Here is a 27,698-nt window from a genome sequence, read left to right on the forward strand (position 1 = left end):
AGCCTCTGCAGGGCAATAGAAGGCCAGGGAGACAAAGGAGTTAAGTGCTGTGCTCACCAGGTACAGCTCGACAGGTCAAGGGCTCAGGAAAGAGGATGAGCTTCCAGGTATACTGAATTTCCCCAGCTAGTTCCTTGAATAACTTCCCATTTTTAGACAATAGCCCAAAGCTGTCTAATCCCAATACACTGCCAGCCATCCTTGGATGGGCCACATCTGGGACCTGGCTGGGGCTGTTCACAGGAGAGCTGGTTTCCAGCTTACCTGGGGGTAGTCACAGGGATCAAGACTAGACTCTTAATTTGGAATATACCTGAAAGAGAGATAAAAACCTACTGAGCACGCTCACCATCTGACACGGAAAAGAAGGTGTGTATGAAACAGATGTGCCGGGTTCACGCGCACTCAGCTGTCATCGTAAGAAACAATGTAACACAGTCTTTCAGTCAATGTGTGTTTATCAAGGCTTTCTATTTGCCAGGCTCCCTCGATTCAACACACACACACATACACACACACACACACACACAAAGGCTCATCTGTGAAATTACACCTTGAGTCCCTGTCCTCAAGTCAGTGGGAAAGCTAACAGGTAAATCCACAGTTACAGTCAAAGCCGTGATACTCGTAAGTTTTCCTAAGGTTGCGTGGGGGAGTGAGGGAAAAACTTCCCCAAAGGCGCAGTATCTGAGCAGACATGACAGGAGTAAGTAAAGGAATCTGTCATCTCAAGAAGCATGTGCTCTAAATAAAGACAGGGGGGAATCTTTCAGAAATTGGAGCCACTGTCAAGGTCTATCTACCCTCAGGGAGATTTAAAAATTTCCTGAGCTTGCATGCAGCTCAATATCAAAAAAACAAACAGCCCAATCCAAAAATGGGTAGAAGACCTAAATAGACATTTCTCCAAAGAAGATATACAGATGGCCAAGAAGCACATGAAAAGCTGCTCAACATCACTAATTATTAGAGAAATACAAATCAAAACTACAATGAAGTATCACCTCACACTGGTCAGAATGGCCATCATCAAAAAATCTACAAACGATAAATGCTGGAGAGGGTGTGGAGAAAAGGGAACCCTCTTGCACTGTTGGCGGGAATGTAAATTGATACAGCCACTATGGAGAACAGTATGGAGGTTCCTTAAACTAAAAATAGAACTACCATACAACTCAGAAATCCCACTACTGGGCATATACCCTGAGAAAACCATAATTCAAAAAGAGTCATGTACCAAAATGTCCATTGCAGCTCTATTTACAATAGCCAGGGCATGGAAGCAACCTAAGTGTCCATCAACAGATGAATGGATAAAGAAGATGTGGCACATATATACAATGGAATATTACTCAGCCATAAAAAGAAACGAAATTGAGTTATTTGTAGTGAGGTGGATGGACCTAGAGTCTGTCATACAGAGTGAAGTAAGTCAGAAAGAGAAACACAAATACCGTATGCTGACACACATATATAGAATCTAAACAAAACAAACAAAATAAATGGTCATGAAGAACCTAGGGGCCAGACGGGAATAAAGACACAGACCTACTAGAGAATGGACTTGATACGGGGAGGGGGAAGGGTAAGCTGGGACAAAGTGAGAGAGTAGCATGGACATATATACACTACCAAACGTAAAATAGATAGCTAGTGGGAAGCAGCCGCATAGCAGCGGGAGATAGCTCGGTGCTTTGTGACCACCTAGAGGGGTGGGATAGGGAGGGTGGGAGGGAGGGAGACGCAAGAGGGAAGAGATATGGGGATATATGTATAGCTGATTCACTTTGTTATAAAGCAGAAACTAACACACCATTGTAAAGCAATTATACTCCAATAAAGACGTTAAAAATATAAAATAAAATATAGTCAGACTGGGAAAAAAAATTTCCTGAGCTTGTTTATCATTTGATCAGATTTGGCTAATGAATTAATGGCAACGTCTATGGCTCAGAAATGTTGCCCCAGCGTGGCTGTTTGGCTTTAGCGCTAATCTCATGAAAGCTTAGGAGACTATGAGAGCTGTTGGCTGGCTAATAAAAGCCCCATTTGTTAACTCTTAATGCTTTCATCCAACCTGGAGTGTGTATGGGCCTGGCACTGTGCTGGGGGCAAGAAAATAAAAGATGGCCAAACTGACAACCTGCTATCTTTGTTTCAGAAAAATATTAACAAGCAATTCTACATAAATCATATAAGCAACAGGGTGGTAGGTACCACGGCAGAAGAAATCCAAATTAGACTGTAGATTTGAAAGCATTCAAAAGAGATCTCTGAAATAGTAATCTACTATCATCATCAAGAAACAAAATGATGCTTTCGATGATCGTGGTTATGAACTTGGAATCCTGAGTTAGAATTCCAACTCTGCCGTTTATTTGCTGTGTGGTCTTTGAAATTTTACTTAGTATTTCTAAATCTCAGTTTTCTCACCCGTAAAAGAGAAGGATGACCACGTAGGTTTGCTGTGTTAATTAAATGAGATTGCCCAAGTACGGTGCTTACACAAAGGAAGCACTCAATTACTCAACATGTGTGACATTAAATATATATATGAAAAAAACATACAGTTAGTGAAGAATCAAGCTCAAGTTGATTTGTTTTTGAAATCCACTTATCCTTAGCTCTCATTGGTAGACCAAAGAGTTCACTTATTTGTAATGGAGTAGTATGGCATGTTACTTCTGAACCTCAAAAGTAGATCTGTTGAACTCAACATAGAGAAGTACAAAATGCAGTATGAACTACTGTTAGACTAAATCAATCAATCTCTGTTACACACACACACACACAGACAAATAACTTCTGCGTGCACACTGAAGACAATTTCACGCTTCACTTAGGTCAAGGCTCTGTGTTACTGGGTAAACCAACTGCTCTAAAGAGTTTCACAGGTAACTGGTAAAGGGGACGATGTAAATCCCATTCCTGCTGTAACCACCTCATGGAATTTTTTTAATTACGCATTTAGTAAATCTACTAATACATTCCAAAGTATCCACTTATCCCCACCCTCTAAGGAAAATCATTATTCAACTGTACTTAGAAGCAAGGGATGAATTTTCTTTGCCTCCTGCACAGAACATGACTATTTGTGGGGTTCACTCGATGCTGGCAAATGGCCATTTCCTGCCTCTAGACAGAAAGGCTTAAAAGAACTTATAAAAAACAGTCGAAATCCTCTGCAGACATCCAATAACTTATAAGGAAAAGAATATTTTGATGAGTTAGTGCAAATGAATCAGGAACATATGGATCCTATTTCCCTGGAGTTTAAATTTGTAAAGAGAAAAACTTCTTAGAAAAATGAACTTTGTAGATGTCACTGAACCCGGGGGAAAACATATGAGATGATTACTCAACTTAATACATTCCTAAGTTGCCCTGTGCTTAACTGAAGCACACCCAGGTCATTTGTAGCTCAATTTGGTCTGTCAAACACATAGCCCATCATGCTCTAATTGTTTTCAGAGTAGAATTCTGGGCAGCAGAAGATATTAAGATGGTTCGTATTTTCAGCAATGAATTTTAGTACAATGGTTTATTTTGTAATTCCTTAAACAGAGTTAATTTTGTCAGTGGCAGGAGATTCTGGAAACACTGTGGGTGACACATATCTGCATGTCCAGGGGCCAATCCACAGGTGGGTGGTGTAAACAGGCTCCCATGAGGGACAACACTGTACCAATCAGAAAATCTTCTCTTGTAACCCTGCTAAATGGTGGCCTCATGCCCAAGGAGAACTAATTTGCTTCACGTGACTGAGAGCTTTATTCTCAAAAGGTTTTTCAGGAACCAATATAATTATACAAGATCCAAGTGACAGACCTGCCATCTGAATATAATAGTTACTCAAATAATGATTCGGTTCTATACACTGATGACTTTTACTAACTTATTAAATATACCTCATGCATGGAGGCATACGAGCACATATCCAGAGACCATGATTATTATAAACAAGATTTTGAAAATATATTAAAATGCTTTCTAAAAGAGAGAAAAAGGCCCCTACTATGTGTAGGGTGCCACAGAAAGCTGGCTAGCAAATCCCATGAATATTTAATGTGAGTGGCGATTACATGTTATATGTAGACATGATCGATATTGTTTGTCAACCCATGTCAAAGGGGATTATAGGATGGAAAAAACAAGTGCTCATCAGTGAAAAGGCTATGGTGGCCACTCTGGTACCTTCTAGACAATACAGCCCCACCAAGGCTCCTAATCCCTTGTTAGAAAGTCGGTTGCATGCTGGTTTAGAGGGAGACTTACTCTCAGTTCTCAGCAGATCCTTTCCCACATTGAGGAGAATAAATATGAGCTTGCACCTTAGTATTTCTAGCTGGAAACAATCTTTGAGAGTAACTGGTCTAATCATTCTCAACCACTAGCTGGAGAAATGTCTTAAAATATAGGCTGCTATCCTCCCAGATACGGCAATGCAGTAGATTTAGACTATGGTGCTGGTATCTGATTTAGTCATTTTCTTAGGTAATATTCACCTTATTTTACAGATGAAGAACAGCCCTAGAGTGGTTACAGCATCTCCTGCAATCTCCTTGTTCCCAGGTCAGTGTCTTACCGACAAGCTCAGCAATGCCTGGGTCATTAGGCAATCCCTTCAGTGTATAACCAGGCAGGAAAAACAGCCCAGACTAAGGGAAGATCTACTGGCTAGAAACAGCCAACAATTATGCTGAAAAATAAATGCAGTTGAGTTATTCTTATGCCTTCTTAAGGCTCTAAAGTCAGCACATAAAGTGAAAAATTCACACGGGCAAAATTATTCTTTAAACTTCTTTAGGAAGGCCCTATGTTAGAAACTGACACATCTCTCAATATGTTCAACAAAGCCCGTTTTTCCTCTAGATTTAGGAGAGATTGCTGGAGCTTTTAAAGTCCCCATTGAGCAAGCGATGAAGTTTTTGGTTAATATTTAGGAGTCATGTCAGAGAAGCAACAACAACAAAAAGTCTTCATGTACTCTCATTACACTGATGCAGAAAGAAGCTAAGAAATATAAGAGAATCTGGACCAACTGGAAGAACAATGAATTCATATTCCTTATCTCATGCCAAGGTTTATTGTAAAAATGAAAATAAAATCACATCATTTAAAATCTCTCATTTCTGTCTTTTTTTTTTTTTTTTTTTTTAAGAGAGCGCACATAGGCAACACCTCCTCACCATAGGACATCACTTGCCCTGGTGCCCAGCAGGTTACATGCCAGGTGGTTGCAACCCTTGCTGCAGAACCAAGTCTAAGATCAGTAGGTCAGGATCAACCTTCCTTGCCTAAGGTCTTCAAACTCAGGATTACAGATGTGAGCACTTCATTCTGACCAGGCTTTAGCAACTTGGATTCGCCACAAGTTCAGGAAATCATAAATCCTCCAATATCCTTCTCTTCCCTGCTTCATGCAAATTAATAGTCTCCTCACTAAAAGGTGGAGGCTCCCTGGTATAGACTGAAGACACTACAGCTTTCTTCTCTACCCTCCTCAAGTTTCCATGTGATGGGACTTCTAAGGAGTCCACGAATAGAAATAGGAGAACTTGATCTGATTGAGAGGGGACATGTTAGCAAGTCTATCGCTAGGCTCACAATCTACCACCTCCAATTTAGCTTTTGTCCATGATTAAACTGATTTGTATGTCCATAGGTCCACTCTCACTAAGTTTTTTCTAGTATGTTTTTTTGATGAAGAGCAAAGAGACTGGAGAAATGATGGCTCCGTCAGACCTATTCATGTTTCTTAGCGTATTGAATAGCAGTGTCACCATCAAAGAAGGTACAGTTTCCACAGAGGCCACCCCTATGTCCAAATGCGTTAGGAGAAGCAATGAGATGGCTACACATCTGGCCACAGCTTCCATCTAAAGCAGAGATCTGGCTAAGATTGCCTCTCACAGGCAAATCATTTAACCCCACCAGAATGAGAAAGTATCTTTCTTGTTCTTTCCTGAGTTGAGCTAGATGACAGTGGCAGGATTGCTGATTTTCCATTCAATCAGGGCAGCACATGAGTCCTACTCAATTCAAGTGGAGAGCAAGGCAAAGGGTTGTCTTTCCCCCTGCCCAGCGAGGAAGGCACATGCTTTCAGCTTACAAAAATGGCTGTAGAATGTCCTTCAGCAGGACCTCTCAGTGTCATTTTTATCCCTGTGTCAGATGTAGATCCAACCACATGCTCAGAAGTTTATTTTCTATTTATAAAAATGTCACACCATTTGGATAATCAGCAGACTTAATTTCATAAGGAGTTTTAAATGTTGTCTACTTTGAAACCACCATATAATCAGATCATTCACAGAAAGGCAACATGGCAGCCTCTTCTCCTACACTAAGTGGGTCAAGGTTGTTGACACCAACTATAAAGATACACCCATCTGGAAGTTAAGGATCAAGTTAAAGGCATCCGATAGCAAACGTAAATGATGCTTGATCTTTGGGGCATCGCCTGGAGAATCAGAGAGGACAAAGCTTTCTGTTGGTCTGACTGTGCCATGATGACGTGGGCAAAGACATGACTGTGGCTAGATCAGTGGGACTGCTCCAGAAGACAACACCAGTGGCGATGGTTCTGGAGCTGGAAGAAACATGGCCCACATTCCCCATTTTACAGACGAGGAGTACCAAGAGATGGACTTAACTGTCCACCATTATACAAGAGAGTAGATTAATCTGACTAGAACCCAAATTTTCTGACTTTTAATTCAATGTTCTAATGTTTATACCAATCTCCCTCTTTGGGATAATAATAGCCAGTAGTGAACTGCACCCTACCTCCTCCCACCCAACTTCCAGTAGCCATAAGTCTCATTTTGGCTCCGTGAAAGAGGTGACGAGCTACAGTTACATGGTGGCCTCCTTGATACAAGCCTGCAGGCTTGGAAGTTGTCCTATAGTCTCTGGACCTCCAACCCATATTTTGCAAAGAGACCCATCTTCTTTCAAAAACACAAATCCCAATTCTAGGAACATTCTGCTCATGTCATCTGAGCAAACCTCTTCCTCCATTTTTAAGAACTGTTCACTTAAATATTAATTGCAGAGAATCTCTACTTCACCTGTCTCATGCTACTTATTCTTGGTTTCTACTCAGTACCGCCTTCCATTAAAACTCACGTTTCTTTACCACAAGGTTACAATACAGAGGAAGATACAGCCATCAGAAAATAAACAAGCTTATGATTTGCCCCCTGCATGAAAGTAAGTAGTGAAAGCCTGCAGTTTTAAAAGAGCTCTTACTCACTTTGCTATTGAGAACAGTGACCCTAAATATTTTTTTCCCAACCCAACATGTTTGAAAGACCTGGAGCAATTCCATTGAAAGCAGTGGTCCCACATAAGAGGAGCTCTGTGAAAGGGGTAGGATAAACTACTTAAAACATGCAGTTTGGGGGAACAAACTTCCAAATTACTCTCAACCTTTCCTTTTCTCTAGTTGAGAATTATTAGCTTGAGATATTAATACTAAGAATAGGAGGTTATTCTGTTTTGCTAAAAGAACCAACACTTTGCCTCAGTTGTGATTCTTCACTCAAGCCAGCAAAATGGTCTTGTTGACTCTGCAAGCTCCCCAATAATCAGTGACACCTTCAGCAAAATATCCTCCTAAAGTAGATCTCCCCGCCCCCCCAAAAATGATGGCAGGGAACACGGCCACTGGCAGCTCCTATGGCCCTGCTCCACCACCAAAGTGGGCCCTAATTTTCCCTTCCCAACTCCAGTTTGCAAAAAAAGTCCCAGGAGAAGACTCCCATCAGCCGATTTTGGGTCCCATGCTCACAGATGTACAATACTTTGAGTGACTAAGTTTGGTTATTTTGAAGTAATTGCCACTGGGCACAGAAGCAGGGTTATAGTAGAACACCAAAGTGCCCAACTAGTTGATCTTAGGAATTTCCTTTCCCTTGAACCTTAACTGCCACATCTATACAATGAAAGATAAACATACCTATCTTGAAGAAAGTTTTGGGAAGATGCTGTAGAAATAGGAATAGTATGTGTCCCAAACACAAGTCATGGGACACAGCAGAGCTGGAAAACACTGGTTTCCCTTCTTTAGCTACTTCACATCCCTACTTTACATCTCCTAGAACTCTTCCTAGAAACCCCAGACTCAGTGGCGGTATATATGTGTATGGGTTACCCTATTTTAATATAATCCCCCCTACCCAAGACAGAGTATATTTTCAGGTTCCCTCTGCACTCCATTCTATTTATCTAAAAGTAACAGGGGCATAATGGACACTGTGCTGGGTTAAGGATGGCTGGCAGAAGAGTACATGTGCTATTTATATGTCAGCACAGAAATCAACCCCTAAACGACCTGGGACTGTAGGTTGATGTCACTAGAGCACCCTGGGGCCTTGATTATAGAGACATCCCCTGCTAAGAGAAAAAAGATCATTAGACTTTAAAAGAGTTGTCCATGTAGAGTCAGATTACGGAAAAGGGTGCTTGGGCATCCTTACCTCAATCCCTGGAAGTGTCTGAGTAAAGCCCTCCCTACCCTAGGCACACTGGCTAACTGGCAGGGGGCTCACTAACTATAGCAGCACAATTTATATTATTCCATCTCTTGTGATTCTTACTGATGGGAACAGGATTATGAAACCCAGAAACAACAGCAAGAGGCTCTAATTTCTGGCTGCAAAACTCAGGCGTGCCTGTTGGGAACAGATGCTAAAGCAGCGTGGGGATGGAGAGGCAGGTGGATTTGCCCGCTAGCAAGCTCTCAGGTGGGCAGTCTATGGTGACACCTGGCGCTGGAACACTGTCTCCCACCAAGAAAGGCAGAAGCTACCTTGGGGCATGGCTTTTATTCTGACAATGGGTATTTAGAATCACAAGATGAAGAGCCAACTCTCACATCTGACCACCAATGTAACTGTCACAGATCTCAACAAAGACAGCCTGAGAACGGAAAAGTATTATGTGTATGAGTGAGTGAGTGGGTGAGTGAATGCGTGTGTGTGTGTGAAAGAGGGGGAAAGGGGAGGGAGGGAAGAAAGAAAGAAGATGGAGGGAGAGAGAAAAACTGTTTGCAAGTCATGAGGGTTCTTGAGGAGCAAAAGGAACACGGCACACGCACAAAGTCTGGGAATACTTTTCTTCCATTATGTCACAGGCAATAAGCATCATGGGTTCCACCTGAAGACCAGCCTTGGGCTTAGTCAAAGGATACATTTTTACAGCAGCATATTAGGATGATGGGTATTAGTACCATAACCACATTCCTGCACAGAATGTGAAGATTTTAAGATGGAATTTATTTTTCTATACACACAAATCTTAAACTTAAATTGTTCCAGAAACTAAGGCCAGCACAGATATTCAAACGACGCTTCTAGACATAAGAGGACACCCCCCAGGGAGAACACGGGGCACCTCATCTGCTCCTTCCAGATTTCTGAATGTTAACCACACCACCGTCTTCTGCAGAATTGAAGGATGGTGCTTGTTTTGCATTTCTGTAAACAATCGTCCACAGGAATTGAAACTTGGTGCGAAGCATGTAATTTTCCCATCAGAAACGTAAGCATCATTTCATGTTTCATTTAAGCACCCCCCCCACCCAGTTAAGAACCACACAGATCCTAAGGGGTTCTGTGTCAGTGACATAAGGCAGGCCTCACACTGTTTTTTTGGGTTTTTTTGGTGATCCATAATATGATTCTGAAATAAAAGTGACAAACAATTTTTAACACTGCATATGTTCAAAAACCTCTGCCAAGAAGGGGAATAAAATAGTCTTGGCACCAGAAGCTAAAGTGCAACCGTTCCTCTGTGATCTGTGGTGAGGAAACAAGTGGCTGTGACCCTGATCTTGTCAAGTTAGCACGAGAACAGCGGATGAAACTTTTAGGAGCCTGAATGTGCCCGTCTTCAGTGGATTCCCAATTCTGGGTTCTGAGGAAGAGGAATGTGTTCACCCTGTTCGATACTTTGCGGATTGTGTGTCTGAATGTCGGAAGGCAGGGGAGGATGTCAGTGAAGCCAGAAACCAGTATCTTAACTTCTAAAGAACACCAACGATGAGCCCAAAACTAGTTCTGTTCTCTGGCTGCCGTCAGTTGACCTTGGGGCCTAGACCACACTGGGTGATAAAGTCTGGGACCTGGGCTCACAACAAGGTGCAGAGCTGGGCGTCTGTCTCCGTGCCACACTGCCACATACACACAGCATCTCAGGATGGCCTGCCACATCTGTAGGCACACTGCCCAAAGTGACAAACAGCAATACCACAAGGGTCGTGTTTCCCTTGGAAGGCACAGAGTAAACAATTTAAATGACAAGTAGATGATATTTAACATTTTTAACAACAATCTGTTCGTGCTAAAAGCACAGTTAAAGAGTATTCTATGCTAGGCAAAGGTCCAAAATCTGCATGCAATGAGAAGAAACTTCCACCTTCCTCCTACATGGAAGAAAACTGATGTTGGTTTTGAAAATGCCGAGCTGGGGTTCCTCCCTGCCAGTGATCCCCAAGTCAAGCCAGGTGCCTACAGAGGGCCTTCAAAGATAAACCAGAGGTTCCTCCATTGAATTGTTCCCACCCCAGAACAAGGGGTCGGCTTGGGGAGGAGGGGTCTGTGGGCAGGAGAGGGGAGATTAAGGAATTCCCATGAAGTAAATGAATGGGAAGGTTTCTGGAAACGGACATCCTCAAAGATCTGCAGAGATGCAGCTGGGGCCTGGTCTCAGGTGAACCATAACCTCTCCTCTGAACCACGGCTGCCCACGGCCACAGCTTTAATTAGAGCTCCCAGAATGCTATGCTTCTGCCCATCTGTTGGCTGCTTTATCACTGGCAGAGGGGCGGGGGTTCCAGGTTTGTGTCACACTATAACTGAGGCCTGATTAGTACAATACCTCAGGGTTTCCAGGTTTCAAAGTGCCCGGGAAACCCACCGATCTTCCAGCTTGGAATCTTCATCTTAGATGCCTTATCCCCTAAGGTGACTTCCTTACCCCCTAAGGTGACCTCCTGGCAGCCTTAACCGCAAGCGCCCTGAGCTGTGGGATGGTTGCCCCCTTGGGGTATTTGAAATCACTGAACATGACCTCCATGATGGGCAAACAACTCCCAGTATCAAGCTATTTGTGGCTTTTACAAATGGAAGACATCCTATACTTCTGCTATCTATGGAAAAACTTATAAATACATACACTGCTCCACAGACCGATAGCCAGGTGGCACGTGAGTCCCTAAGGTGGATCGACAGAACGGGCACTGTAGAAACACCGCTAAGGCTAACTTCCTGGTAGGAAAGGGGTGCCTCAGAGCCGTGGAGTGAAGAAATCACTATTTCACAAGGAACCGTAGTTTTAGACAGCACGACAAATGAGGAATGCATGAAACTGCAGATAACGCAGGGCATCCACCCGGAAGTAGGAGTCAGCGCCCCATTTCCACTGCTCATTTCCTTAACGACCCCTTGTTTTGCTCACTTGTCTCTTTAGTATGGTTTCTGCTTGAGAAAACTGGGAGCTTTGGGAAACGTTATCATACCACATGCTGTCAAATTTTTTTTTTTTATAGCCAACTCTGATATTCTTTTCTCCTGCTTTTCTGAACTCACGTGTTCTTAATTCTTAATTTAGCCCAAAATGCCAGCGGGTGATCTCCATTGCTCGCCCCACCACACGTCTGATCCCTGGGTCTCTCTGCCTCATACCTTATCTCTGCAGTCATGATTGCCATTTCTTTGAATTTCTGTTCTGTGTTTAATTCGTCTCTCTGGTCTTCACAGAGCAATGATTCAATGCTCAGCAGTGAATATTCTCTTTTGTTTTTCAATTTTTCAACCAGAAGTCATTATATTTTTTTAGTTCTGGAAGGTCACTGATGTGCCCTAATAATAATATCTTCTTGAGGATTCTCTCTTTTTTTTTTTTAAATTAAAGCTCTGCTCTATCTCTTCCATTAGCGCCAATGCAGTCAGAGCCAACTGTACTATTTGTTCAGCTGGGCTCCCTCAAGTCCCCGAGTCCCCTTAAATATGTGGTGACAACAGCACGCTCACAGCTCAGACTTTGGGCAAATGAAACAAGTAGATGGTGGATGAACAGAATGTGTTTTTCCCAGTGCCATCCACTGGGCCCAAGTGCCCCGTCAGGACTCTATTGCTATGGTAATGTGTGATTTGTGTAATGAGATAGAATCAAATCAACTTTTGTTCAGAGAAAATATTTTCTAAACCTGATGCTGTTGCCTCCTTGACCACAGTCACTGTATTCCCAAGAACACTGGTCCCTTGGGATTTACTGTAGGCGCCCCTTAATTAGTCTTCCCTTTTCTACTCTTTTAAGTTCATTCTCCAAGCAGCAACCAGAATTTAGTCATTTTAAAGGTGAATCTGATCGTGCTACCTCCCTGCTCCAAACCCTCAATGATTTCCCATCAAAAGACTGAGAATAAAAATCACGGTCTCTCCATGAAACCACAACACTCTATGATCTGACCCCTGACCATTTGTCCAAATTTGTCTCCTGCTGTTCGTTCAGCCCTGTGCTCCATCCACACTCCCTCTCTTACCCTCTTGCAAACAGTAACCTCATTCTCCCCTCAGGGTTGCCTCTTGTCTTCCCTCTGTGTGGAATGTCCTTCCTCAAGACCTTTGTGTGCCTCGGCTTGCTCCTTCCCAGCGTCCAAAGCTTTGTTCCAGGATTCTGTCCTCAGAGCAATCTCTACATTCTCTAAAACCACATCCCCCCAAAACTCACTCCTCAATTACCTCGTTTTACTTTGTACTCTTTGAGCTATTTTATTTATTTGTTTCATTTATATTTCTCTTTTCCCAGACTGTGAACATCATAAGGAAAAGATTTTGTTTTTCACTGTTCTGTCCCTAGTATTAGAAAAGTGTCTAAGGCTTCGTGGGATTTAATAAATTTTCATCAAATGAGTGAATTAATGAATACCTAGCTTAAACAATCAAGATGCCAGAAGCATACCGCAATGAAGAGACAACTGAATAAGTCCTTAACCTAGTTTGTTTGTTAACAGAGCAAAAAATACAACCACATATTGCTGGAGAGTCCATTTGTATAGCTTTTATCTATGTCCCACCACTTATAATTCAGTAATCAGGCAAAACCTGACTTGTTCAAATTCATTTAGCCAATGCGCATTGAAAAGAGAATTAGCACAGGCTATGATTAAAGCTGCAATGGCAAAAACTAAGTTGTGTTTCTCAATACAAATTATCTAGATTTTCTACAATGAAACGAAGACATGAGCAAGAAAAGAATATGAAAGCGAAAGAAAGGACTCAAAGACAGAGTAGGCTAGTAAGGAGATCAGAGTAAAAAAAACGTTAAGTAGGAAACACTGAGCTAACAAACCTCTAGGAAAAAATAACTTTCTGAATAGTTTAGAGACAGTCTGTCAGTCGAATTTGTCAATGAGCTGTAAATGTGACCAACACATTTGCTCTTTGTCATCAACCCCCTGATGTTTTGTGTAGTTATGTGTACTCCCATCACATGCCAACATGGCACATGGGAACTTCCAACAGTGGGAAATATCCTCGGGTTATTATTTTAGTGGAAATGATAAATTTATACCAATATACCAGCTCACTTGTTAGTGTTTAACTTTGAAACACCTCATTTTTGCCAAGCAGATAGTCCAGGAGCCTTTACTATGACCGAGAGATATACTGAAGATTACCCGTTTTCAAAGGGACTGAACATCTCTCCCTGGCCTCAGGGGCATTCCAAGGAGAGGCAGGGCCGACTCTTGGCTCTGAGACTCCAAAGTCTTGAGCTTGTCACTTAACCTTTTGATTCTAGAGGAGGATAATGACAGCAATACCTATCCTAGACGTTCTGTAAGATTGTTGTGAAAATAAAATAATACATGTCGAAGAAATGTTTTGTAAACTGGCTATTTTAGTTCTTTTTTTCTGCATCTTAGAGGTTACTAAAGTTATTCTCTAAATTGAAGTTGTCATATGTATACCTTTTAAAGTAGGAGGAAAACAGCAAGCACCAAAGTATGTTTAGCCGTGCGGTCTTTACTTCTGCTTGAAATGAACAATGTTCGTGTCTCTTAAAAATGCTGAAATTACAGTAATTAGCAAAAATGCTGCTGCTGTTTCTTTAAACACACAAGAGCACCCTCTCATTAGGAAACTCCCATAGTCTCTTTCCATAACCAAACATTTCCAAATAATCCATCTCCTACCGAGGAGAAAGCTATATTCATGGGAGCTATATTCATCACAGATGCAACAAAATTCTTTACAGCACTCATGGGAGTATATGAGGAGAAAACCAAAATCGGAAGAAAAGTGCACAACATTGTGTGTTGTGTGAAACCTATTTGCCGTAATAACATGGTAATTGCTAAACCTCTGAAATTTAAACCTCCATAGCATCTCTACTTATTGAATTGCCTTGTTTACTTGAGTAAGTCTCCTGTTCACCACTACATATATCCCAAAGCTCTTATTAAATAAGCAGGATCGGAGGCATGATGAACACTTTGATGGAAGACTTTAGTTTCATAAAAATCCTGATCGTGACGATTTAGCTATCAATTATCCAACAGCACACTCAGAAGTCACTTTATAAAAGTGATTAGTTATAAATAAAGAGATCTTAGATTACCGAAAAAATTACCAAACACCAGGAATCCCCTGTCAACAAAGATAACTTCACTCTTTAAGGAAAATAGCACCAGATGATCCCTGAATTCTTCATCTTAACGAAATCCACCCTGTTCTGTCCTTTACATACAAATCCATATTATCTAAAGACATAAAAATGAGATCACGGCTAAATGAATCTGATCATTTTGCCCATCTTCATCACTGAAACCAATCAACATAATCCCTTCAGTCAATTAATTACAGGAAAGTATTCAATCACCCATGGAACCCAAATGAAGCAGCATCAGCTAGCTCTGGCTCAATGACTAGGTCAACTTGATATTTATGGAATAAATGTATCTGCCTTTTCGAAACTGATAATCGAATTCCAGCATCTTGTATGCTCACTGATTGTGTTTTTCTCCTACCTGGTGCTGATTCTTGGCCAGCCATTCCTTAATGGTGCTGAGGGCGATGACTGCAGCAGGCTCGTTTGGAAAACCTAAGTGAAGAACAGAATAAAACAAATTTTTTTTAAAAAGGCAAAGGCGATAGAGAAGTCAATCATGGTGTGATACTGGGTTTTTCTCATTTAAACAGTGTTCATTTCAACCAATTAGTACTGAGCAAGGGAGACCTCAGTAATGTATACACTCTACACTGCATCACAGTATATGAAGCCTGTGATCCTATATACAAGGCATTAAGGGGGCTGGTCCTATGCCCGTCTAGAGCTAAAAGGCAATAAAGGACTAACTGTCTCTTCAGTTGCACGATGTCTATTAAAATGTATTTACGGTTGCTTAATACCTTCCACAACATTTTCATATAATTTTCTCATATGAGGTGTCAGATTAATGTTTATTACCCTCAGTTTACAAATCAAGTAAACATGGGTCAGAGACTACATGTGGCTGAGCCAGGGTCACTCCATCAGTGAGCTGGCACAAGGCACAGCGAACAACCAGTCCCATAGCCATACCACTGAAAGCTATTGTGCAAATTCAAGGAAGGCAATGCCTGTTCCATTTAGAGCCATTGGAAATGACGTTTCACATGAAGACAATATGAAACGACCTGATTTTGTAGTACAGGTTTGGTTTTAGAAGGGCAGGAAGAACGATGCACTTATAATACATCAGTGAACATGAGCACACATAATCAGAGTTTCTAAAATGCATCCTGTAGCATACATAAACCAAGCACATTCGAGAACTTGCAGAATCATCAGACATTCTGCCAACAGAGATAAAAATATGTGAAAGAATAACCTTGTAAGGTACTTATCTATGGGGCAGAAAGAAGAAGAGATGGGAGTGACTGTTCTGTTGAAACTACTCTCTTCAAGCTCACCACTGGCTTCCTAATCAAGAAGGCCCATAGACTTTCAATCATTCTTCATCTTCTTTGGTATTAAATGTGTTTAACTAGTTTTTCATATTTCAATACGTCTTCCCTCTTGAACTTTTTAAAAAAGATTTTTAAATTGCTTTAAAGTGTACAATTCAGTGGTTTTTAATATGTCCACAAATTTGTGCAATCATCACCACTAATTTCAGAATATTTTCACTGTTCGAAAAAGAAAATCTGTACCCATTAACAGTCATTTCCCAATCTCCCCTCCCCCCCAGCCCCTGTCAACTGCTAATCTACTTTGTCTCTATCAATTTGCAGATTCTTCTCCTAGATTTTTCAACACTGCCTTCTTCTGCATCTCCTCGTACCTATTTGACCTCCCCTGGCTCCTTTTTCTAGGAGCATCCATTAAATGTCTGCCATTCCCAACATCCTAAACTCAGATGTCTGAGCTGATGCTATAAGCATCATCTACCAATATGTCCACGAGGACATCATCTTATCAGGGAGGCTCCCGTGACATTGTTCATGCAGACGAAGAAAGAGAGAGGTGTTGTTGAAATGGGGAGATTAGAGATTTAAAAGACCCCGTTTTACTGGAAGGCAAATACATATTCCAGTAGTTCATACTAATGGTTTAAATCTCAGTGGACTTTGAGAAAATGTGAGAGAGAAGTAAGAGAGGAGTTGTTCGTCCCCACTTCCAAAAATAAATGTTGCCTTTCTAATTAGGTTTCTACATGCTTTGTTAGGGAGTATATTAGGAAAGGGGACAAAATAAAGCAGGGCCAAGCCCCACGTGGTCACTGTCATATGAGAGAGAGAACCGCTGTCATATGAAAAACGTGCATAAGTTCTCAAATTTGCAAATTCATCTATGACATTTGGGATTATGGGTTTGTTTTGCATTGTTTTAGCCCTTCCTTAAATTAAAGCTTCAAAATGTAAAACTCTTAAAGTTAGAAAAACCTGTTAATTAGCTAATTCATTAAACAAATTATTATTTAACTAGAAAAGAGTATGTATAGATCCATATACACGTATGTGTATACATGTATAGACAGATAGACGGACACACTTTTAATGAGTCCCTATCTTTAAAGCCCAAAGTCTGGGGGGAGGAAATAAGAGGCAACCGCAACACAGCAGGACAAGGGCATTTAGGGATGTGGGGACATAGATGAAGAGCACTGAGGGAGGCTTTCTAGGAAAAGATAGAATGTCTGGGGGAGGGAACTATACGTGGGAAGCTGAGGAGACATTGTCCTCAGAGGCAAGCTATGAGCAGCAAGGAATTGATGGAAAAGGTGAGGGTGAGGTAAAGTAGATGGGGAGAAAGCAGGAGTCCTTGTGGGCTGCAAAGAAAAAGAAGGCAGCCAGGATGGGCATGTGTGGTTAGGGGTTACCCAGAGGAGGCTTTTCAGTCCACCTTTTCCCTGAGTTTAACACCAACATCTGTAATCACCCAGATGCCTCCCCTTGACAGGCTCTAGAACCAGAAATGCAATGCGTATTCCTCCACAAAAGGATTCCTTCCTGACTTTCTGGTTCTGGCTTTACCTCCTCCCCAGTCAGTGCAATATCTCGCTGCTTCCCCTGCTGGTAACCGGGTCCTACAGGCAGCATCCCTCTGAAGGATCCTACACCACCCTGTTCTTTCCTTCTTTTCCCACTGATCTTATCCGAGGTCGGATCAGCTCTCAGCCCGACAACAGCAGGTGACTTGTAACTGTGCCCCTCAGTCTTCTCCCCTTCTCCCATCTATCCAGCACACCACTTTCAGGTGATTCTTCCTGAAGTATAGTTACCACCACCTTACACAAAACAGTGGCAGCCTTGGCCGACTGTCCAGCTCCTACAGAGTAAACTTCAGCACCTTAGCTTGGCATTACATACCCCGGGGGCCTTTCTAGATTTGTGTCTTAGCTTCCCCTAGTTATTTTCTTCCCATGACAATCTTCTCCAACTTTTTGATATGTTTAAGAAGTATTTAAATAGTAAAATTATAGGGCTGTATAAAACTAATAAAACCATAATCACTCTCAGTTGCAATGGCCATCCGCATTAACCTTTAGAAGGAATAATTCCCCACAGAGAAATTATAAAAGTTCTCCCAGAACCATGGCAACTGTGGTCTCTTCTCAATTATGTGTGATCTTTTGGTCACTTTCCCACATTCATCCAAACCTCTGGCACTGAGTTATCGTTTTCGTCTCCATCTCAAGGACTGCTATAACCTTGGGCGGTTTCAGCATTCAGGAAGATGACCCACTCAGCACCTGGCCTGCCAGTTCCCTGACCTGGTCGTTTTTGACAACAACTCCCACCTTCCCTCCTCCCCAGACCACACCCTGGACCTGGATGTAGTATTTCCATTCCAAAGCTACTCTCTGAAAACCTGTTCTCTTTAGTTTGTTCAGCTACTTCCCAAGGAACATCCTTTACAAGCATTTGCAGTCTGCTCTGTCCTCAAGCCACTCCCCAAATTAATACTAACATTTCTCCCCTGAGGGGTCTGACTCTTTTCTCTCATGCTGTCTTACTCTTTGTTTTCTCATTCCAGCCACACTGGCCTTCTCTGTCCTCTGAATGTGGCATGTTCCTTTTCACCTTCCTACCGTAAGGCCTTGCTCATGCTATTTCCTCTTCCTGAAATGATATTTCTGTCCTCTTTTCCCCAGCTTATTTTAACATTTGCCATGCCAACAAGGAAGGATCCTCCGATATAGATGACTACCCATCTTATGCTTTCATAACACCACGTAACTTTTCCTCACAGCATACACCATAGTTGCAATTTGACATTGATTTATGTAAATGTTTGATTAATATTCTTCATTGAGCGAAAGCCCTAAGGAGACAGATGCCACACCTGTTTTTACTTATCACTGTATCCCTAAAATATTGCCAGCACATAGAAGATGATTGATAAATATGTGTTGAATGAATGGACCGTGGACTCGTGAGCCTTTGTATGGACAGCAGGAAAGGCTAATTACTGGGAAGTCAAGGGTGTTTAGCCCTAGAGTATGCGGAGGGCCAAGGGATTCTGAGACGTCCAAGCAGAATGACGTATCCACATTATTCTATTTCATCCCTGAGGGAAAACTATTGAGAAGAGGCATTTGAGAAAACACAACTCCGGGTGGGAAGATGTGCTGTCATTAATTAAAAGGGGAGGCAAATATCAAGATAAATATCCCTGAAAACATACTTGCTTTTCAGCAGTATATGTACATAACATAAAGTATGATGTTCAGGGTAAACAGCAACAGCGTGATCCTTTGTCCACTTAACTGCAAGACCCCAAGGGTTACGAGCAAGGCCAGTGAATAGACAAGGACAGATTTTTGCCCAGGGATGGGCTCCTGATGACAGCAAGGAGCTCGAAGGTCTCGACCGTATTCCGGTCACCAGGGGACTTTTGTTCACAAAAGCAGAATGGCCACCCAAAGGGAAGGTTGCAGACAAGCTTCAGATGAATCATTGAATTAGATGACATACAAAATCTCTTCCAAGTATGAGGGTCAATGAGGCCGAACCAGCCATTAATAATTCAGGGCCAAGCGTGCAGAGAGTGTATGTGTGTGTGTGTGTGTGTGTGTGTGTGCGCGCGCGAGTGCGCCCACACGCGCCCAGGTGTGCATAGAATCTGCTTCTGTCACTCCAAATCTGCTTAGTTCCTCATTCATTAGGATAGATTATTAAAATTAACTTTTGTTGTAAATGGTGAAGCCGACTTACACAATTTATACAAGATTTTTAAAAATTCACTTTTGTATTTAAATTGCTTGCTAAATTTTTACATACACACACATGTGTATATATATATAACCATTCCCAAATCCAGATAGAAAACATTTCCAACACCCCAGAAAGCTACCTTGTCCCAGGTCAATATCTATCCCCTGAAGAAACTGCTATTCCCTCCGCTATTATCATAGATTAGTTTTGTCTGTCTTTCCACTTCATATACATGGACAATGTGCACTGTCTATATTTTGTTCAATATTATTCCTGCCTGATTTATCCATGTATCCATATATCCATGCTACATCCACACACAGAGCAGAAGCTCACTCTTTTTCGTTGTAGTGTTATATTCCATTGCATGAATGAATGTTCCACAATTTACCCATTCTAGGGTTGATGGACAACTGGGTTACTTCCAGTTTGGGGCTATTGTGAATAAAGCTGTCATGAACATTCCCATACATGCCACTTGGTGAACACAAGCACTTGTTTCTGTTGACAGTACACCCAGGAGTTGGGGCTACGGGTCCAGAGGTTATCCAGATGCTTAACTCTGGTAGATTCTGCCACTTTTCCAAAGCAGCTGTAGCAATGTACACTCCCAACAGAAACGTAAGGAAGTTTAAAATAACGTATTTATCTTTCTAGTCAGTTAACGTGTCAGGATATATAATTATATTTTCTTGACCACATTTAAAGCCATTAAGGATAGCTTTAGGCTAATCAATACCTTTTATAGCTAGAAGCTCAGACACGTTTTATGACTCACCTGTTTTCTCTCTACAAAGCAGTGAGTACTTAAACCATGAGGGGACAAATTCTGTCAACAGAACATCAAAACAAAAGAGGGAGAAGGGGGGACAAAACAAAAGAGGGGAAAAAGTGAAACAACGAGTTTGCAATGCCTTTCATCCATGGTACATCAAATACCACTTTAGACATTTTTTCTTACTCCGTTATTACCCGATATTTCACTTTTCATCAAACTGCAGAAAGATACAGCAATGAAGACTCACTGAAGGTTCTACCCGGCCACTGAACTATTTGTTGGAATTGGGGAAAACCGGGAATGTTTTCAACACAGCGAGAGTGAATCTGGTTTTGACCTTGCCCTAGACGGTTTTGCTCTCTAGCTTTCATTTTTTTTTCATTTTGCTCTTGTTGATAATTCCCCAATATCTTTAACTTTGTCTATAGGCTCCTATGTGGAAACATTGTTCCCTTGTTACAAAACTCAAACATTTTCTATTGAAAATCTAGCATAGTCTGAAATAAATATAGATATAACTTACTCTGCTGGTAAAACAGCCCTTTTTGGAGGAAGAAGCAACGATCAGCTTTTGTTTTAAACTTAGAATGAGGGTCTGCTTGCAGCTACAGATTGCTAAAGCATACAAAGGCATATGGTAATACCTTAAATCAATTATTTCTCAGAAGTTCTTAGCACACAAAAAAATTTTAAACTCAAACTGACAGGATACCAGCTACAATTAATCCATGCTTTAAAACATTAAGCCCATCTAACATTTACAGTCGACCCAGGGCCTCTGTTTCTTGAATTTTCCCCTGGCATCCCTTTCCAGCCCAGTTTCCGGGAGTCACCTCTACTTTAACTGTGGATGCCTCTCTAGCAGTTGTAAGAAGAAAGCAATCTGGGAGATCAAGGTCCAGGCAAAGCTCAGAAATGTAAAAACTATTGTTTATGTACCGAATTATTTTATCTTTAGCTGCACAATTTCTTCTTTAGCAGCCTTCACCTCAAAGGGGGTTTAGTCCATACCCTCAACCCTACCCAGCAGGGCACTTAGCCCAAGGCTGGGATAAAATACTAACAATTGTATGGAATCATAAATCCCCATGTCCATTGCATATTATTTAGAAAGTGGTTGCCATGCTCACCAGCCCTCAGGGTGACTATAAGTACCAAATTGGGGCGGAATGACTATAAATATCCAGAAATAAGAAGCAACAGTTAAATAACTCTCTCTGGAACTCTGCACACTAAATTCATGTCCACTTTTAAGCCCTCCCTCCCCCTCAAGTCTTTAATGAGGAAAGCGTGTTGATTTAATTTTTTCTATTTACACACAAACTCAAGTAAAATAAAAAGATCATGCAATTATTATTTTTTATTTTTTTGCGGTACGCGGGCTTCTCACTGTTGTGGCCTCTCCTATTGCAGAGCACAGGCTCCGGATGCACAGGCTCAGCGGCCACGGCTCACGGGCCCAGCCGCTCCGTGGCATGTGGGATCTTCCTGGACTGGGGCACGAACCCGTGTCCCCTGCATCGGCAGGCAGACTCTCAACCACTGCGCCACCAGGGAAGCCCTCATGCAATTATTAAACGTGGGATTTTCAGCATTGATGAAAATCTCTGTCCTAAATGATGGGGATCATGTATCAGTCGGTTTATTAAAACGTTAACATCAGTTGAACTGGGATTGTCAACATTGACCGTCAATGTAAAATTACACTTTGATATTTCAGAGAGGATAGCTACAGTCTTTTTCTATCTTAGCACATGAGTTCTGGTGTGGGGACCAAATGGACATGAAACAATACACTTTATAAGCCCAGGTAAAAGGAGATGAAATGTGAGATAAGTTATGTTTTGCTCAGAATATGCCTCACCAACCTCCCCGAACACACACACCCCTGTCCTGCATGCGAAAGAGAGGGGGAGGGACGCAGATGGAGAATGTGGTGGGCATGGGGAAGTACAGGGCAACGAATTTATTTTTTTTTTACATCTCAGAACAGCTTCCCATCAACCCCCTCCCCCAGGCCTCCTTCCAACCCATAAAAGCAATTCTGATGGTATGATGGAATCAAATTACTTGAGAGAAATGAGGTGAAGGAGGCTCACCGTTAAGCAATTGCCGGAGCAGCCACTCAGACGATTCTGGCTAAAGGCTGAGTTTCACAAGAGATAAAACAGGTGAAGTAATAAGAGTGACACTGGCCTCTGTTACTGCAGTGAGCATGGCAGCAGAATGCTAAAGAGGGTGCCACTGGCTTCCCTCAGGAGAGCAGAAGGGCACACAGCAGGCAAGAGCGAGGCTTTCGCAGCCCGTCTTCAAGATGGTGGGGTCTCAGCTGTTGTTTGAAAGGGCAGGCTTTGTTATACGTGTATATAAACATAACTCGGCAGGCTCTGTTATATGCGTATATATACACAATATGGCATATTAATAAGCTGGACTGCCGTAGATGCTGACCGGGCCCTACATACGTCACTGTGGCACGCGTGCCATCCTTGCATCCTGGCTCAACTTACAACCTCTGGCAGCTGCTGCTTTTTTACTGTGGGTTCTCACTGCCCACCTGTGGAGTAGGTCCGAAGTGTCAGGGAATCAAGGCCACCGCGAGCATCCTTTAACCCATGATTAGTGAGATGGTGGGTACGTGTCCCAGCTCACGTGCCCCCAGGAAGGCTGAGGTGCAGGCTGCAAGTTGCCCAGCAGGTCGATGCTCCAGTGGTCCACAGCAACAATGCTCAGCAATGCACTCTGTTGGCTTCTTCCCTTCCTTGTCTCTCTTTCCCCACTCCCTTTCCTGAAATGACCTCCCAAATTCACTACTTGCCCCCAATCCCTGACCTCTGAATCTGCTTTTGGGGAAACCCAAACTATGACAGCCATCAACACCCATTCATGAACTTGAGAAAAAGAGATGCCACGTCTTACCTGGATAGCACTCTTTCTCTAAACTTTTCTAGTTGTCACCTCTGGCACACGCACGGTAGAGAACGTTCTACAAGTTACTTAAGGATGCGGGGGAAAGAGTTGGGGAGCTCGCTACCCATCAGCATGAAAGCACGATCCTTTTTTACTTTGTGGGGCTGTAGAGGTCACAGGGCTAGGCTCACGTTGGTATGAAAAGCTGCCACACTAGACAGAAATCTTGAAAAACAGTAAATTGTTGCTGCTGCTGTTAACATGTGTCGAACACTTATTATGTAGAAGTCACTCTAAAAGAAACGCATGTAAACACTACGTAATCTTCACAACAACCCAAAGAAGAGAAAAAGGAGAAGAATGAAGATGAGTTGGCTTCTAAATGACTTAGTGTCTTGAGGGAGGGGTTGATCAAGGATGATTAATTTGAATTAATATTAAATACTTTGCAGGAGGTATGCAAAGCATAGTCTGTGTTGTACTGCCTTTAATGAACTTATTATCACTCACTAATGTGATAACTGTGATCTGGACCAGCATCCACTTGAAGAGGAAGCAATGATACTGCCTATGGCTATGGACGGGCATGGGGTTCGAGCCTAGGCTATTCGTAGGAGCCCTGCCAACTCTGGCTTCCACATAAAATAGCCCAAATCCTCAAAACTCCCTTCCGGATGTATGTAACCTTTCATTTTATAGAAGCAAAAAGGGAACTCAAGCAAGGGCAGGGCCAGCCCCAAAGCCTGGGTCTACTGACTTCCCTGCATCCATCCACACTCTAGCCCAGGGCCTGGCATTCTGTTCTTCCCCACATCTCCACAGAATGCATGCACATTACCACAACCCCTCCCCTTCACAGACTCCGGTCCCAACGCAACACTGTTTCAAATTCCAAAGAAAGGAAATCAAACTGCAGGCCCCTGTGGTCAGAAAGCTTGTTGCCCAAGTACAGAGCTTCCTGTGAGGACCACACGCAATAGACCAGGGGCCACTGATGTTCTGCCCTTTCTCACACAGCAGCACTCAGTCTAGCATTTAATGTCTTCATTGCAGAGCATGAGTGGGGCCCAAGGAGGGCCACAGAAAAGCTGATGGTTCTGATGATGCAATTATTCCTCAACATGTAGGTACCATCATTCCAGACACAATTAGAACCCGTACCTTTGAAGCTCACCGGCTCACAACAGAACTTCTGTGACATTATGCCTTTCCCAACGGTGCCTTACCCCTTCCTTTATTTTATTCAACTTAGTACTAATTTTCCTAGCAGGACCTATAGGATTGGTCATAACATAAAAAAAGAAAATTCTATACTTATTTGAATCTCCTCACACCCACTCTGTCATTTCACTTGACATTGTGTGCCACAGCAAGTGATACTCCATAAATTCTACTATATCCAGCCCCAGACTTGAGTTACTGTTGCTTTCACCTCTTAAAACAAATTGTGAAACATGAAGTTTTCCTTTCAAGCTGTCTTTGCTCAGCAAAGCAGGTCTGAACGAGCCGCATTTTTATGAGACACAAGCTTACCATCTATGCAAGTTTCATCAGCTTCTCAAACTTACGAGCACCAGTGTCTATTTCTAAGGGTGTTTTTAAAAATCATCTTCTGCCTAAGGAATTATAATAATGACCTGAGAAATGGCTCATGAAACAAATTCTACTCTATGCAAGCTGTTCCTATACCCCTGAATAAGTCTCTTGAAAAAGGAGATGAAAGATCTCACAGAATCACCTGGAAAAGAATTTTTGTAAAATTTTTTAAAAGAGCATTTTTCCTACAGGGCTAATCGAGGGAGTTCATTGAGGACATCACATTTGAGTAGAAAAGATTTATACTCGGATCAACTGAGAGATGAAAATGCAGTTTCTATTTCTGAACTGGTGGCATCTATGGGGCATGGACCTGGTGGCCAGTGATGATCTCATGTCCATACGAGGAGCCCCTAGTGACTTCCTCCTCACTTATGACTAAAGTCCAAACCCCTCATTTTGGCTTGCAGAGCACTTCCACTGCTGTTGTCACAATCTGAAATGATCTGTCCCACGTGCTTGGCCACCACGCATCTACCCCATCGGAATAGCAGTTCCATGAGGCGGAACCCTTATCTTATTCATTTTTCCACCTTCAGTGCTCAGAGCAAAGTAGGTGCCCAATAAGATGGTGTGTTAACAACAGGAACACGGGACATATCCAGTGTCCTGTGAGCCTCCCTCGCATCCTGCAGTGATTTTATGCCACCTGAGGCCTAGGAAAATATCAGCCCTTGCACTGGAGGGCAGGAAGTGAATTAATTCTGTGCTGCTCTCTGGAGCCTGCTGGCCAAACCCCCTCCACATGGGACCTTGGTACAACCTAAAGGCATGGCTGAGGAGAATGAAAACTAGGTCCCCTTGGCTTTAGGTCCGATAAACACCTCTTGGGCTTCTGTCACCCTCGAGCAGGCAGAGCAGAGGACTTCCTTCAGGAACACATCAGCACACAGGGTCTCTGAGCTTTGCTGTCACTGACTCGCAGGCATGAAACTACTTATGTCCCCAGAAGCTGCTTTTATGCCCACACCTGCAGTCAGGTGCAAGATTCTCCCGAAGGAGTCACGCTGAAGACTGTCATCACAGCTCCCAGCACTGTGAACTCCGATCACCAAATATGGAAGAAGATGAGTTAGTCCCCAAAGCCCCTGATGACTGGCTTTTACTCCCCAATGACTGGTTGAATTCCTGTGTAAACTGCCATCATTCCAGGAATTCCTCTGAAAAGCTTCTCAGTGACCAACCCCAGGATGAGGAATACTCAGTGTGGACAATCTCTCCTCTCATGTCTGAATGCCGAGACAGACGCTGGTTGCAGCCGTCGACAATCTGAGGTCTGTCTGAACTAGTGTCTCAATGTTAGCATGTGGAGTTTTCCTATATAGGGATGGACCAGTCGGTGGAAACTCTTCTCTACCGTTTTATAGCATTTACAGTGGCAGCCACTCCTTTGCTGAGTGAGGCAGAGATGAGTGCAATCTTAGGGCCTAAAACTGTAGCTAAAAAGAAAACATTTGATGTGATTTTTGTGATCAAAAATACATTATTTGATATAATTAAAGTCCAGTAGAGGACCTCACACTGAAGGTCATTTTCAAAGACATTCCAAAAGATACCAAGTGAAAAGTTCTGAAAATTTCCGTGTTGAGACGGAGGGCAAAGCTTCGTCCGATGTGAGCAGTAATGACACCATTAGACCGCTGTGTCTCTTTGTGACAGTTGAGTTTCTGAGTGCGCTGGATCGGACCAGCATCCCCAGTTCTACACTCTTCTTTGCTAGACCCTTTGCCATCTGGCTTTGCAGAGCCTGTCCCCATGGGTGGAGTGTATTTCTCTGCCCGAATGATGTCGAGTTTGGCCTTGTGACTTGCTTTGCCCAATAGGATGTGAGCAGAAATGAGGTTTTAAAAGCTCTTGCTGGCATAAAAAGAATGCCCCCAGGGAGGCCCCGCCCTTTCAAACTGGCACCTGAAATGAGACAGGTGGAAGAAGCGGGGCCCCAGTAGAAGCCTGCAATCCAGCATGGCCAGACCAAGCCTGGCCTCCATCAGTTAAACCACAGTCAGCCCTCAGGACCGTGAACCAGAAAATAACTGCTATTTGCTGTCAGCCATTGGGTTTGGGGGTTGTCTGTAATGCAAAAAATCTGACGACACACTGAGCTAGAACTGTTAGTGAGGGAACATAAGCTGCTTCTGAAATCCCACTAAGGCCGCACAGCACCCAGGAGTCGTTTGTATTCTTATCTAGGCCTTTGCAATCTTCAGAAAGTGGTTTCACCGGTTGGCTCTTTGCCCAGGGTAAAACCATTATTTACATCATAAAGTCTGCATACTAGTTCAAGGATTCAAAGAGGCATGGGAACTGGTTTAAGAGAAACCCTGGAACAAGGGAAAGAGAAGAGGTCTTGGAGTCAGACCTACCAGACTCTGCATCTCCCCCTGTAAATTGCCAACTGTGTGAGCACAGTGCGTTTCTGTTCCTCAGGGTCCGCACCTGCAACGTAGGGATAAGGCTACTCTTATTGTGAAGATGAAGTTGTGTAAGTCACGTGCCTCTTGTTCATCACAGGTTTTCTTGTTTCAGCCCCTTTCCCTATATGTACTTTAATAAAGATGTAAGAAAGCTGAAGGATGTAAGAAAGCCTAAATGTAGGAGAATGCCGGTCAGCACAGGAGGCCTGGAGACCCAGCTGGGAGCTCTAAGGTCTTCAATCTGCCACAGGGCAGCGGCCACAATCGAAGGTGCATTCAATTTTCAAGATA

At 42.7% G+C, this 27,698-nt stretch overlaps 1 protein-coding gene across 1 annotated transcript in view; it reads right to left on the reverse strand.

The window, feature by feature from the left end:
* MACROD2 (mono-ADP ribosylhydrolase 2) overlaps positions 1 to 27,698 on the reverse strand; it is a 1,989,594-nt gene that overhangs the window by 523,021 nt on the left and 1,438,875 nt on the right. The window contains exon 8 of the mRNA XM_027118154.1: positions 15,038 to 15,111. Within this exon, the coding sequence (XP_026973955.1) occupies positions 15,038 to 15,111 (74 nt within the window). The remainder of the gene's footprint in view (positions 1 to 15,037; positions 15,112 to 27,698) is intronic.

The sequence above is a fragment of the Aethalodelphis obliquidens genome, unplaced genomic scaffold, assembly GCF_003676395.1.
Source record: "Aethalodelphis obliquidens isolate GAN/ISIS:26980383/991018 unplaced genomic scaffold, ASM367639v1 scaffold18, whole genome shotgun sequence".
NCBI lineage: Eukaryota > Metazoa > Chordata > Mammalia > Artiodactyla > Delphinidae > Aethalodelphis > Aethalodelphis obliquidens.